Genomic DNA, 14,195 nt, shown 5'->3' with positions numbered 1-14,195 from the left:
GTCTACCGAATCCTATGATTTTCAAGGATTTTTAAGCTAGCTAATTTATTTCTCGAAACAGATTCAATAAGAGATATTTTTGTTTGAAACGGTAACACTCTGGGTATAGAAGTTTTAAAAAAATGTTTTACCCACAAATATAAACTTATAATTCAATCTTATGTATATAAGACTTATTTATAAGTCATTTATGACGTTAAGTTTTGGCAGAATAGTTTAATTGTTGGAAAATTATTTCCACTTTTTTTAAATGTTTGATTGAATGTTGATTACAACATAAAAACGTTTTTCAACGAACATACAAGTTGGCAGCTATGTTCTAAGTCCACCACACCAGATATACAAGTTTGCCATGTTCTATGTCCAACACACCAGATATACAAGTTTGCTATGTACTACGTCCAACACACCAGATATACAAGTTAGCCATGTTCTATGTCCGACACACCAGATATACAAGTTAGCTATGTTCTATGTCCAGCACACCAGATGTACAAGTTGGCAGCTATGTTCTATGTTTAGTACACCAGATATACAGAGCCATCTCCAGAACAATATTTCATTTTATCTTGCTAAAGAAAACTTTTATTTTCTTCATAGTTTAAGAGGAGAAAAAGTCGGTTTCAAGTGATATTTATGAAGCAATGAAATTTTCGTCGTAAAGTATTAGGGGGACCAGAAAGTAATGTCGTTTCAGCGCATTAAATATTCGTTAGTCTTAAAAACCGATTCATTTTTTTCGATGCGGCATTGAAAGGTTGTTGCTAACGAGGGTGAATACATAATTGTTTTAAAATGAAATCTTGATAACAAATATCAAATGCACCGAAACGACATTACTTTCCGGTCCCCTTAATATATATAAGCGAAATACTGTTTACAAAATTTTTTGCTTTCCTTTTTATTTATTTGAAGTCTGACGTACCAAAAAAGAAGTGAAACACAGAACTCGTAAAAATAAAGTGATCACCTGAATGCATCTGAGACGATAAAGGAAACTTCATTGCTTATCATTCATCTACACGGTTCAGAACTTTTAATGCTTTTTTAGAAAGTGGAAAAGAAAACCTATTTCCTTTCAACGAACATGATGAAATAAATATAAGAGTAATGTGCTCTTGCTTTGCATGAAATAAACCCTCTCCTCTCCAAAAAAAAAAAATTTTTTTTTGAAATTATTTTTTTACTTTCTTGGAAGGCTAAATTATTAGACGCACTCTAAGATTCTACGTAAAATCTTAATTATCAGGTGATATTATACAGCTTTATTGTTTTTATGTGACTAAAACCAGTTTGCACTTGTTTACGTTAGTGCATCAATTGGTTAAATTAGGCGATATATAATATAAATATCGAATATTTATTATATCCAGCATTATATTAGTATATTATAATAATTAGATCAAATTATTAGACGCACTGTAGTTTTTTTATAAGTACATGATTTGCACGAGTTTATATGCAATACTTTTATATTTAACTATACACGTAATGGGTTTTTATTCAGGTGATTTTTTATATGCTTATATAATTCCTATTTGTTTTTATTTTTAACATATTGCATTACAATGTTAATCACTTGATACAGGAGCGTAAACAAAAGCAAACTGGTTTCACATGAATAAAAACTATATAGTTATATAGCATCAACTGATAATTATAATTTTGCATAAAATCTTATAGTGCGTCGAATAATATGGCCGGGAACTGCACATGATAACATTTTCTCTTTTAGAGGATAATCTGAATCAAAAATGTTTGGCAGAGAATAATGAAACTTGTTTATCCTAAGGTAATTTAATTGTTAAAAAAATATTTTTATAATCATTAATAAATTTTTTATTTTATAATGATCGAAATTCTTTTATTTGAATTTGTATACAAACTTTTACATAATGTTAAACTACATGGTTTTGAATAACTAATATGCAAAATTTAAATGAAATCTGTTGAATAGTTTCGAGAAATGAAATTTTATGATTAGAACTGTTTTTGAAATTTGATTACTCATCGAAGCGGTGGCTCAGTGGATAAAGCATTCGCCCCCCCCCCCGATGAAGTGACAAAGGTTCGAATCCCAGTGGTGACGAATTGATACGATTTTTGCTTTTGGCTCGTATAGAATGCAATGCTGTCCAAAAATATCCTCAATGGTAGACGGATCATGGGTTAGTACCTCCTTGCTTTCGGACTAGCCGTGAAAATGGTTTTTCTTGTCTTCTGGGTTAGCTTCAAAATTACAAGGTTACGGAGTTGAAAATTGAGAGTCGTAAACTCAGAATCGGATCGGCTGTCCAACGCCTGCTACAAATAAAATATGTTAGAGGTCTTCCTATATATTTAGTAGAAATTTTTATCTTCAGTAAATATTTCTGTTTTGTTTCTATGTCTTTTACTCTCTTTTTTTTTCGGCTCTTCTCTCCCGTTTTCTTTTCTTTTTTTTTTACATAGTGCAACTTAATATATTATATTTAAAAATATAAGAAAATTAATTCAAAATAAAATACACAAAAAATTAATTAAAAATAATATACACAAAAAATTTATTAAAAATAAAATACACGAAAAATTAATTAAAAATATTAAATTAATATTTAATTATAATTAAAATTGAAATATTAAATTAAAATAAAAATTTGAAATTAATATTTAATTAAAATGGATTTGCTCACTTCTAATTAAAACATTTTAGCATTTTATTGACATAATTTGTTTAGATTATGTAAGGAAAGGAATTAATGGTACATTTAATATAAATAATTGAAATTGCAAGTTATTTAGCTGTGATCACGGGAATCGTAACCGGAAGGTTCCAGACCACCCCCACCTCAATAATTGGGAAGCCGGGGTTCATTATTTTGAGCAAATATTTCTGTTTTGTTCCTATGTCTTTTATTCTCTTTTTTTTTTACCCTCTTCTCTCCCGTTTTTTTTTTTTTTTTTTTTTTTTTTTTNTTTTTTTTTTTTTTTTTTTTTTTTTTTTTTTTTTACATAGTGCAACTTATTATAGTGCAACAATTATTAGAAGAAAATTATTAAAATTAAAATACTCAAAAAATGCACTGCATACAAAATATTTGATTCGGGAGTTTTTTCTTGTCTTCTGGGTTGGGTTCAAAATTACAAGGTTATGGAGTTGAGTATTGATAGTCGTAAACTCAGAATTGGATCGGCTGCTCAACGCCTGCTATAAATAAGATAAACTAGAGGTCTTCAAATATATTTAGTAGAAATTTTCCTATTGCTTCTTCCTTTCTTTTAAAATATTGCTGCTTTAAAGTTTTTTTTATACATAAATGAGATATGAACGCATAGCAACTTTCTCTCTGTTCTTTTATAACACATCAATTTATACCCATCAAATCATAGCTACTTTTTCAGAAACACGAAGACTTAAACTGAAGAATAACAGACAGCCAATAAATTATCGAAAATAAGCACCATCCAAAGAAAAAAAAATCTTTTTTATTTTTATCGGGACCTAATTTTGATTATAATTATGCAAAACAAGAGGCCTTTGAAAGATGGTGTCTGAAGTGACGCATCCCACTTTGCAAATTGAAATGACCAATCACTCATCATAAAGTTGTCCGTTCCTTTGCGGTTGATATTTCCTCTTGAAGTAGGTACTGTTCTATGTATCAAGATTTTTTTTTCTTTTTTTCATATCCAAGACGTGAATTGACGCAAATATTCTGAGAAAATATTATGAAATTTTGGGACATTTAAAAAAACTTGGTTTGTAACTTTTTACCCAATCAAAATTTCACAATGTCTGGGCCAGACATTTTTTTTAAATGCATTTATCTGAAGATTAAATTCAGAGACAGCATGTTTTTGTCTTTATCACAGTTTTAAGGGAAACAACATAGTAAAATTTTCAAAAAATGAAGGGAAAAAATATTACATTTTTCGACAGTTTATCCTTTTAAGATTACTGTATCAAACTATTGAATACATTTTCGTTAAAATGTAAAAGTTACAGAATACGCCGGAAACGGCGAGCACTGCAGAATGCGCTGTGACTTTTATGAACAAGTAAATTTGTGTGCTCAATTCATAAATGGATTGGTTCACTTCTATCAAAACATTCTAGTATTTTATGGATATAATTTGCTTAAATTATGTAAGAAAAGAAATTAATAGTACATTTAATGTAAATAATTGAAATGGCAAGTTATTTAACTGTGATAATTCAGAAAGTTACAAAGGATTATTGTCAGTTTCGGAACAATTATAAATAAATGCAGGCCCAGCAGCCAAAGGAGATGCTCAAAATGAAAATGACTCCTGTATTTCGGCTGCTGCTCTAGATATTAGGTGTATTACATATGCTTTATTTGATTGTTCATTTGCGTTGTACTAGAGCTACACAATGGGTTATTGATGACGGTCTGGAAAACATCCCTGAGAATGATCCGAAGACATGCCATCTCAAGTTTGATCCTCAGCAGAGGAGATGGCACTCCCGCTTCGGCAGCCTGCACGCGAAGTCGAGCACTTTACGGTAGAACAGTTTAACGAGGACATATGCATATTAGGTGCCATATTATATAGCATAACCATATAACATATTAGGTGCCACACATGAAGAAAAATCGACAAGAAAAAGGACAATATATTACCCAGTTCATCTACAGTTCCATGAAAGGGAGCGGCTGACCAAGTCAAGAAACTTGCACCGAGGCGCTAACGGCCATTCTTAAAGACCTACTCATGCCATATTATATGAAATTTCGCTGGAAAGAAACGATGTTTCGACATAAGAAGAAAAAAACTTCTATAAATATAATCCATAATTTTTTTAAAAAATAATTTATGATAAACCTTAGCGCTTAGATAATAGATAATTAAATGGTTGTAAATTCTTGAAATTTATTAAAAGAATCACATAACTCGTTGTTTACAAACTTATTATGTAACATCCAACGGCCTCAGCTCATAAATCTAACGGTGCAAAAATTTGAATATTTAAGGTGATTATTTTATACGTTGTAGCAATGCTGATCATTTATGGTGAATCAACCTCAGAATGCTCAAGGTTTAATTAAAAAGAAAAAAAGTATAAAAGTTTTTCAAATAATATTCCAACATAATTTAAAATTGAAATGTTATTTATGCCTTATCGTTGAACGCTGCAGAAGAATAGCATTTGCTTATGAGGATGTCCATAAATCAAGTGATTTTTTTTAAAAAACGACTTCAGACCTCCCTCTAGTTATCATAAAACGTGACTTTTTCCACAGTTGTGACGAATATTTTTTAATAATTTCCAGAAAGAAAAGAATCAAGTAAGATTTAGAGGGGAAAAAACATACATTTAATAATAAAATTAAAAAAAAAATTCCCTTATCTTACGGCAATTGTGTGTGATCTTTTAATCAACCTTCCACTCCCCCAAACCCGATCTTGAGATTTTATCTTTTGTTTAACATAAAATGTTTGTTTCTTTATTGCAGAAGGAACTGGCGACCATTTCGAACAAAATATTTGATGTTCCTACATTTACTATCTATCACCTCGACAAAAATAAAAACAATTTTATCTCTTAAACTCTTCAAGGAATAGATTACGATCTCATTTGGAAGATTTTACGAGTTAGTTTACTTTAAAAGAGGTCGGAGACCTTGTATTTTAAGCGTTAAATCAAAGGATATATGAAGTGATCGGAAGACAGAATAAAAAATTCTATACAGACTTTTTCATTCCGTGGGTGACAGGATTCCGAAGTAGTTTAGGGTCACTTCTAATGATGTGTTACCTAGAATTTTTCCAGTTTGAGGTGAGGGGTAGCTGGATCACCACCTTCCCTTGAGCAGTTACAATCGAGTTTATCCTACACTTGGATTTATTATGTGTGTTAAAAAGATGCAAATCGTTACTCAAGAGCCATTCTCACTGCATGCAAACAGTCGCACACGTGAGTAAGGAGATGCAAGCAAAAACCTAATTGGCGAGCTTTTTTTTTCGTATAAAAATATATTTTACTAATCAGGTGAGTCGGCATGATGAGTTTTCTTCTTGATTTTGGAAATCCAAAATAATCCCTTTACTGTGCTAAAAATTTTTGGTTAGAAGTCAGCGGAAAAGTATTTCGTCTCGTTTTCTTCCTGAACTGGATAATTATATAACTCATTATTTTCAATATCTACACGTAAGTCGTTATTTAACTTTGTTAACGTAAATTAGACATCTTGGCTTAGCTGAAGAATCGGATGATGCTTATTAGATGTGAACCATAGGGGTTAAAAAATTAAACATGGATAATCTAATGTTGAATTCATATTCTCCAGAAATACCAAGTACTGACATATTAAAATTAGTCACAGAAAATAGAGTTAGAAGTTACACTATCTATGTTGAACCAACGAACGGACAATCCAGCGTACCAAAGTTAAAACCAACTGAACTTAAAAAGGAACTTGATTCCAAACTTAAAGGTCCAATTGAATATTTAAAATTCACACGCCGTGACCAACTTATTTCATGCACAAGCGTACTGGACACCGCTATCAAAGCAATTTCGTTAACTGAAATCCTTGGCACATCAGTAAAAACGAAGATCTTAAACGAACTCCTGTCCACCGAATTTCTACTAAAAGGAATTAAACCAGAAATATCCCTAGAATCTCTATCTACCGAAATAACAGCCAATTCTAGCCTACAAGCTCTTGAACTAGTTCGATTCACCAGAAGAGACTGAAATACATCACCAACAACTACTGTCCTCGTCACTATTCTCGGACATTATATACCTGCAAAAATAAGAACATGGTACCAGATATTGAACATTGAGTTATTCGTCGACAAACATCGTGCTTGCTTTTAATGCACGTACTTCGACCACCCAACACGAATTTGTATTCACGAAAAAGTATGTACCCGATGTGGACAAACTGCGGAACATGGACCCTCCAAACATGATGCTCTAAAATGCACGGCAGCGAGACACTGCGCTCGGTGTGACGAAGCTCATCCTAGCACAGTCACCAGATGTTCCTACTATCAACAGGAATTAAAAATATGTAAACTGAAGGCTGAAAACCACATTACCATAGCAGAGGCCAGGCACCTTTATCAATTAAAAGCAAAAAAAAAACCTACGCTCAAATCACAGGATCTGACTCATCATCCAAATTCGTGACCAAAAAATAATTTCAGTCAGCAATCCAAGAATTAGAAACATCTCCCTAATCACAATGGTTGCTCCGGCTATAAAAGAGCAAGTTCAATAGATTGCTCAAACAGTGCAAAAAACAATGATTGAAACGTTCTTCAGACAAATATCCCTAAACGCAATAACAAACATCACCGAACTTCAGAACCTATTGTCAGAGAACTCTTTAACTAGCAACAATAACGCTCGCTCTCCTCAAAGAAAACACAAAAAAAGAAAACTAATCGTCCTGGAAGACCGGATAAAATGGATGACAGTCAAGCATAAATCATGCATGACCCGGGGATCTCCACCCAGGAGTGTCTCGCAGCCATACCAGGGATTAAAAGCTTAGAGCCCTGTTTTCATCTCTTTTGTTCGATTGTTAGGTACTAGTCTAAATATTTCTTGTTGCTTTCTGATCATAGTTTCCTACAGCTGTAAGACTCTACTTCCATATTTAAGTGGACAGTACATCGATATAAATATTATCCTCAGTCCCTCATTCTACTCACAATCATTAGCCTACAATAAGTATTACTACTTGGAACTATTGCAGCGTAGAAAACAAACTCCACTGACTAAAACTAAAACCTTTCTTCCAATCTCAAGAGACAATTCCTCAAGAAACATTTTTAACTAAAGAAGACAATTTTCATGCTCCCACCAAAACAATATTTCGACAGGATCGAATTAATGGCCGCGGGGGTGGACTAATCATTGCAGTTGATCGTGATTTACCAACGAAAGTTATACCCATATCTAACCTACCACCATCCGACAGCGAAGCACTAGCCGTGCAGATTACTACTTCTGACAACACTCGTGAACCTCAACGCTCCTAAGGGCCGATTTTTAGTTGACTGGCTACAATCCCTTCAATGGCTAGTTAACTTATTCATCTTACTAAGAGACTTCATCCAACACCGCGCCGCTCTAGGAGCCCAGTCAACGTCAAAAGATGTAGAAAGATTTATCGAGTGGCTTCTTGAAGCACAATATTGCCTTCTAAATACAAACTTCCCAACATGTTTCAAGCCAGGATGCCAACCCTCACTTCTTTATCTCATCATCACTTCTACTGACTTTTTTCCAAAAGCGAACTTTGTTGTATCCTCTGACACATTTGATAGTGATCACGCTGATCACGCTGATCACTGATAAATATCACTCTGGCAATCTCCAACAACAACCCTCAATTAAGCAAACAAATTCGAGTACATTGGGAGGACTTAATCGCAGATCTTGAAGAAACGATTCTCGCAGAAAACGACTTTTCCACGCAAAGTTTTCAAGTAATTTACCAGCAAAAACTCAAGAAACACAGCTCAATTAGATCGTCTCTAAATCAACGCTTTCCACCTTTCAGGAACTCTCAGTGTTTTTTTCTATTAGGTAAAAAACGCAAATACTTTAGAATTGCTCGTCGTATTCAAAATCCGGATACGTGGAAAATTTATGGAAAGTTCGTTGCAGAGTTGCGGCAGGCAATCCACTCAGCCCGCAGGAAACACTGGCATGAAATCTGCATTAACGCTTAACAATCTAAATCCCTCTATAAAATACTCCGTCCAATATTAAATCACCTTGAGGTCCTTCATGAACCTTCAAGCATTACCACAATAACTTTATAGTGCTTTGGCACAAGCAAACGCATTTGCAGCCTTCTTCTCCGCCTACCAAAAATTGGCTTCCCCTGGACTTCAGCGGATCAGATCAGGAATTCAATCAACTCTTCACTTTACAGGAACTCAAAGATGCTCTCTCATCCTCCAAATGCAAATCACCGGAGCCAGATAAACTTCCCCTAAAAGTATTGCGCTCTCTCTCGGACGCAGCTCTGCAGAAACGTCTGGATGAATTAAACTCTATCTGGGCTTCTGGACAAATCTCAGAGCCCTGGAAATTGGCCCACGTCATTCCAATCTACAAAAAGGAAAACCTACAGATCTGGTGTCTTTTTATGGACCTATATCGCTAACATCCACTCTAAGTAAAACTCTCAAACGTATGCTCCTAAAACGCATCACTGACTTTTTACTCAAGACAGGAATTTTTCGTGCTTTCCTTTGCGGTTTCCTTCATTCAAAGGAGCAGATTCAGTTTTCACTATCCTCCATCATGAAGTCCTTCGGGCTCGACAAGAAAAGAAGTTCGTAATCTGCTACTCACTTGACATCCACGCAGCTTCCGACAATGTCATCCAGGAAGCCTTAATCCTCAAACTCCTAAAATCTGGTATCACGGGCAGAGCTGTCCTCTTCATCCATAATTTTGTCAAACATAGAAAGATTGCCGTATGATGGCGAAATTTGCTATCAGCCAATTTCCCAATGAACAAAGGTGTTCCACAGGGGTCAGTTCTTTTCCCTTTCCTCTTCATGATATACTTGTCTGTCCTACATCTGAGTCTCCCTGATGATGTATTGAGCCTCGTCTTTGGAGACAATATCTATCTGATTGCAGACGCAGAATCTAGTTACGAAGTGAAACACAGGATCCAATGCTCTCTCTCCATCAAATTCAGAAATAGCATAATGATTGGAACCTTAAAATTGTTACAGAAAAAAAGTACCACCATTAACTTCTCTCGAAGACGGATAACAGATAATTTTAGCTTCAAAATTTTTTCCAAATCAATCCCTTGGGTCCAAAACCTTCGAATACTCGGCCTACATTTCTCTAGCAACATGACCTTTCACTATCACTTCAAAATGTAAAACAAAAAAAATTTTGAAACTCTCTGTGTTCCATTGCATCTCTAACACACATTGGGGTGCACAGTCAGATCACCTGCTTAAAATAGTCAACTCTTGTATCAGGAGTGTCCTTGACTTTGGAAGTAACATCTTTTCCTTTTCCAGCCAAACCGGTCTCCGAACCTCAGACGTATTATGCAATGCTACACTTCACTTCGAGTGGCAACTGGCTTGCCTCGATGGACACTTATCCCTCTCCTACTCAAAGAAGCGGGAGTGAGTTCTCTAGCTTAGCGATATAAATGGCTATCGGCAAAAATTCTACTTCCGATACATCTCCCTCTAATCATCTTCTCCTGCTCACCATCACTTACATCTCCCTCCAGCTTTCCATAGCGTAAAACAACTCTACTTATACCATTTATTCATAGATAGATGACCACCACCAAGAATATCTCTCAAGATGAAGTTATTAAATATCACCCTTCAAAAGTTTCAATTTATCTTGACAATTTTCATTCCATACCAAAAATTTTCTCCTCTACAGGTTCGAGCACTGCTTGATGTGTTTCACCACCAGAATCTCTCAAACTGTATTGTTCTGGCAACCGATCCAAACAATCAGACAAAATTGGCTTGGATTATTTATTATGTAAGTAAAATGTTGATCTTTTTTTGCTAGAAGTTTTATTATTTAGTCAGATTTATTATTTAGAGAAGTAGAGAAGGACGGAATATTTTACTTTCCGATAGAGTCTCGCAACATTTTGGTGACCTGAGGACGTGATATTAAGCAGCAATCCAAATTTGCATATGAAGTATTTTCAATAATACAATGGAGAAAATTCAAAAACAACGGAAGATAGTTCGAAGTTCCTTCACTCGGTTAAGTAATCAGATTTTAAATTAAATGAAATCAACCGAAACCAAAGATTTGGTACAAGTTAGAGCTAAATTTAAAACGTTTAAATTAAAAAACGAAGAACTTCAAAAGTTGGATAACGAATTATTGGAACTTATGCTGCAGTCCGATGATATTACAGAAGAAGAAATTGAAAGTAAGTCAATTGATGATTATTGTAATAATTATTATGAAGTTGAAACAATTTTTGATGAATATTTTAAAGAGCTTAATGAAGAAAATTCATTGATAAACTTATAACAGCCGAATCGTAAATTCAAACTTCCTAAAATTGAGCTTGCCAAATATGACGGTAGTATAAAAGGCTGGTTATCATTTTGGTCATTGCTTAAAAAAATCGATCAAGATTTAACTTTAGATCCTGGTGATAAATTTCAATATCTTATACAGTGTACAATTGACAATTCTCGTGCGAGAGAACTTGTTTTAAGTTATCCGGCAACAGCCGAAAATTATTCAAAGGTGATAGAAAGCTTTAAATCTCGATTTGGAAAAGATGATGTTTTAGTTGAGTTTTACATTCGAGAACTTTTATCTTTAATTATACAAAACACAAAATCACAAATGGTTTTTTCACTTTCTTCTCTATATGACCAAATAGAATCACAATTAAGGGCTTTGGAATCATTGGGTATAACCACTAAAATGTATGATGCAATTTTATTCCCGTTAGTGGAGTCATGTATTCCTGAGGAGCTTCTTAGAGTGTGGCAAAGACAGTCGAAAATTGGCGGCACTCCGAAAGGTAGACTTGATGGTCTGGGTCTGATGTCATTTATGAAAAGTGAGGTAGAAAGTGAACAGAGAATTTCAATGGCTGTTGGCGGTTTTGATTTCAAGAAGTCTAAATTGACGAAAGACAAAATATCGCCAAATGCGCATGCATGATAAAGTAGTACCAACTGCAAACGATTTATTTTCTGGTAACCAAAAAAAGGAAAAGTTAGCCAATTGTATTTTTTGCCAAAAAGTACATGAAAGTAAAGATTGTTTTTTGGCATCTAGGATGTCTCATGAAGAAAAACTAGAAAAGATAAAACAGGAAAAAGCTTGTTTTGCTGTCTTAAGGTAGGACACCGTTCAAAAGCATGTAAAACTTTTGTAAAGTGCATCAATTGTGGTAAAAAACATTGGACTGTGATGTGCGCTGAGCTCAAAATCAATCAGAAGTCAAAAGAAATACTGAGAAATGACAACGAAAAACTTCTTTATATAGTACTAGCTGTTCTGGAGAGGTTCTTTTACAAACTTTACTAGTGAAGTTAAAATCAAACACCAAAAAACGGACTGTTCGTGCGATTATTGACATTGGCTCACAGCAGTCGTATATTCTAAAAGAAACAGTTCATAAAATGGGTTATGTGGGAAAAGGCTCAAAAGATTTGACACATATTTTATTTGGAGGTTCCACTATACAGAATGAATCTCACAAATGCTACAACATAACAGTTGCAGACTTGAAAGATAATTTCAACTGTACTTCTCAAGTTCTGGATAAAAATGTTATTTGTGGAAATTTGCCAAGACTAAAAGGACCTTGGTTGAAAGAGCTGAAAAACCTGAAATTTGGATAACAGATTACGGTGAATGCCAACAGGAAATTGAATTACTCATTGGAGCTGAGCTGACATCTGTGGACAACTTTTTACTGGAAACATGTATGAACTGGAATGTGGTTTAACGACTATAGAAACAAAATTAGGCTGGACCATTATGGGAAGAGTTCCAAAAGAAACAGAAAATGGATTTGCAAGTCTCATCATAAATTCACTCCTTTCTCAGACCTGCAGCATAACAAAACTATGGGATATTGATATTTTAGGTATAAGAGATCCTATGTCTCGAGACAAAGTCGAGAAAGGAGTTAGAGACAGCAGCATTGGATTATTTTCAGATAACAGTCAATAAGAATGTATCCTCTCAGAGTAATTGTTTACCAGGCAAGAGTAAGGCAACTATGAAACCAAAGCGAACGACTCTAAGTCAAAATCTGAGAAAAAGAAAAAGTCATCCAATGAAGTATCTGAACTGCAAAACTTTGCCTTTGGAACACATAAATCAAAGCATAAGTCTGGTTCTAGTAATATGAAAGCAGTTAATGCCAGCCGAAAGCAATGGGAAGAATGGAAGCAGAAGGATAGTGAATTTGTATCTGAAACCAATGAGCAAGATTTGCAGGAAGCACTTCCTTTGAGCAAAATAGATTATGAAAAAGAGAAAGATGCTCATGATGCTATTCAGAGAGAAAGTGAACAAAACAAAAACTATAATAAAAAGAAAAAAAAACCAAAGGAAGGAAACGGGGACAATGAGTTTAGATGAACGCCAAAGCCTGGACTCATATCAGAATACCTTGGGATCTTTTCATAAAGCTCCTGATTTAGATAATTTTGAAATTGTAGTAAAGCAGCCAGTTGTAGAAGAATTTAATTTCTTTGACAAGATTGCAGAGGATGCGGCAAAAATCATTACAAAGGAGCAGAATCAAGAGCAGTACAGAATTAATCCTGTGATAGAATCAGCACGTCTTCTTCAATATCAAGAGGATATGCGGAAGAAAGATGAAGAAATAGCTACCTCAAATGAAAGCGTACAAAATTTAAAAGCAGTCATTTAATGAAACCTTTGAAAGTCAGTCCAACGTTCCAGAAATAACGAAACCAGAAGATGTTGATATATGTACACTCAAAGACAATAACTAAAATAATGTGGCTATAAGACAATAAATAAAAGACGAACAACTAAGAACTAAGACAATAAATAAAAATAATGTGGACGGACATTAGTGAAACCTAGACAATAATTTTTTTTTGTTTTTTGGATATTATTATTTCTTTACTTCTATAAATTTTTTCTCCGCCGATTCCAATTCATTCACTGAAAGAACTCTTTCTTTTTGAATTTTGCTTTTTCGGGTATTATTGATACCCGAAAAAGAGTCTCGCAACAGCAGTCAAAAGATTGGCCATTTTCTTAGCCCTCAAATATTGCACTACAAGCAACGACCACAATATCTGTCTAACGGACAGCCGTTCAATCCTTCTGTCTTTCAAAAAAGGCACACGAAAATCTACCTTCTCTTTCTTGAACAAATTGCCAAATCAAGTCAGACAGTGAGTTCTCTCTTATTTATTTAGGTTCCAGCTCACACTGGGGTAGACGAAAACGAACTCGTAGACCAGCTTGCGAAATAAGCACTAACCAAAATTTCATTTCTCATCTTATATCACCTTAAGACCTCCGCCAAGCCTTCCTTAACGAACAGCTCATTTAAAAACTCTGTGTAGGAAGGATTGCAAATAGCGTCAGCAAAGCTATCTACCTATGGCAAGACTTCGCATGCTTTCCCTTTAAGCGTGTGGAGAGTCATTGAGAAAGGAATCATACAGATTGAATTAACCCTTGATTTTCATGTAGA

The 14,195-nt window shown here is 34.3% G+C and overlaps 1 protein-coding gene across 1 annotated transcript; it reads left to right on the top strand.

Moving 5' to 3' along the window:
• Positions 1-12,433: 12,433 nt before the first annotated feature.
• Positions 12,434-13,954, top strand: LOC107451844 (G kinase-anchoring protein 1). Its single transcript, XM_071180341.1, is given in 4 exon segments — positions 12,434-12,640; positions 12,702-12,738; positions 12,741-13,059; positions 13,061-13,954. Coding segments are annotated over 4 exon segments (897 nt in total). The 3' UTR covers positions 13,395-13,954.
• Positions 13,955-14,195: the final 241 nt, after the last annotated feature.

This window comes from Parasteatoda tepidariorum, chromosome 4 (genome assembly GCF_043381705.1).
Source record: "Parasteatoda tepidariorum isolate YZ-2023 chromosome 4, CAS_Ptep_4.0, whole genome shotgun sequence".
Taxonomy (NCBI): Eukaryota; Metazoa; Arthropoda; class Arachnida; order Araneae; family Theridiidae; genus Parasteatoda; species Parasteatoda tepidariorum.
Note: the sequence above shows the minus strand (reverse complement) of the source record. Positions and strands in the feature narration are given on the sequence as shown.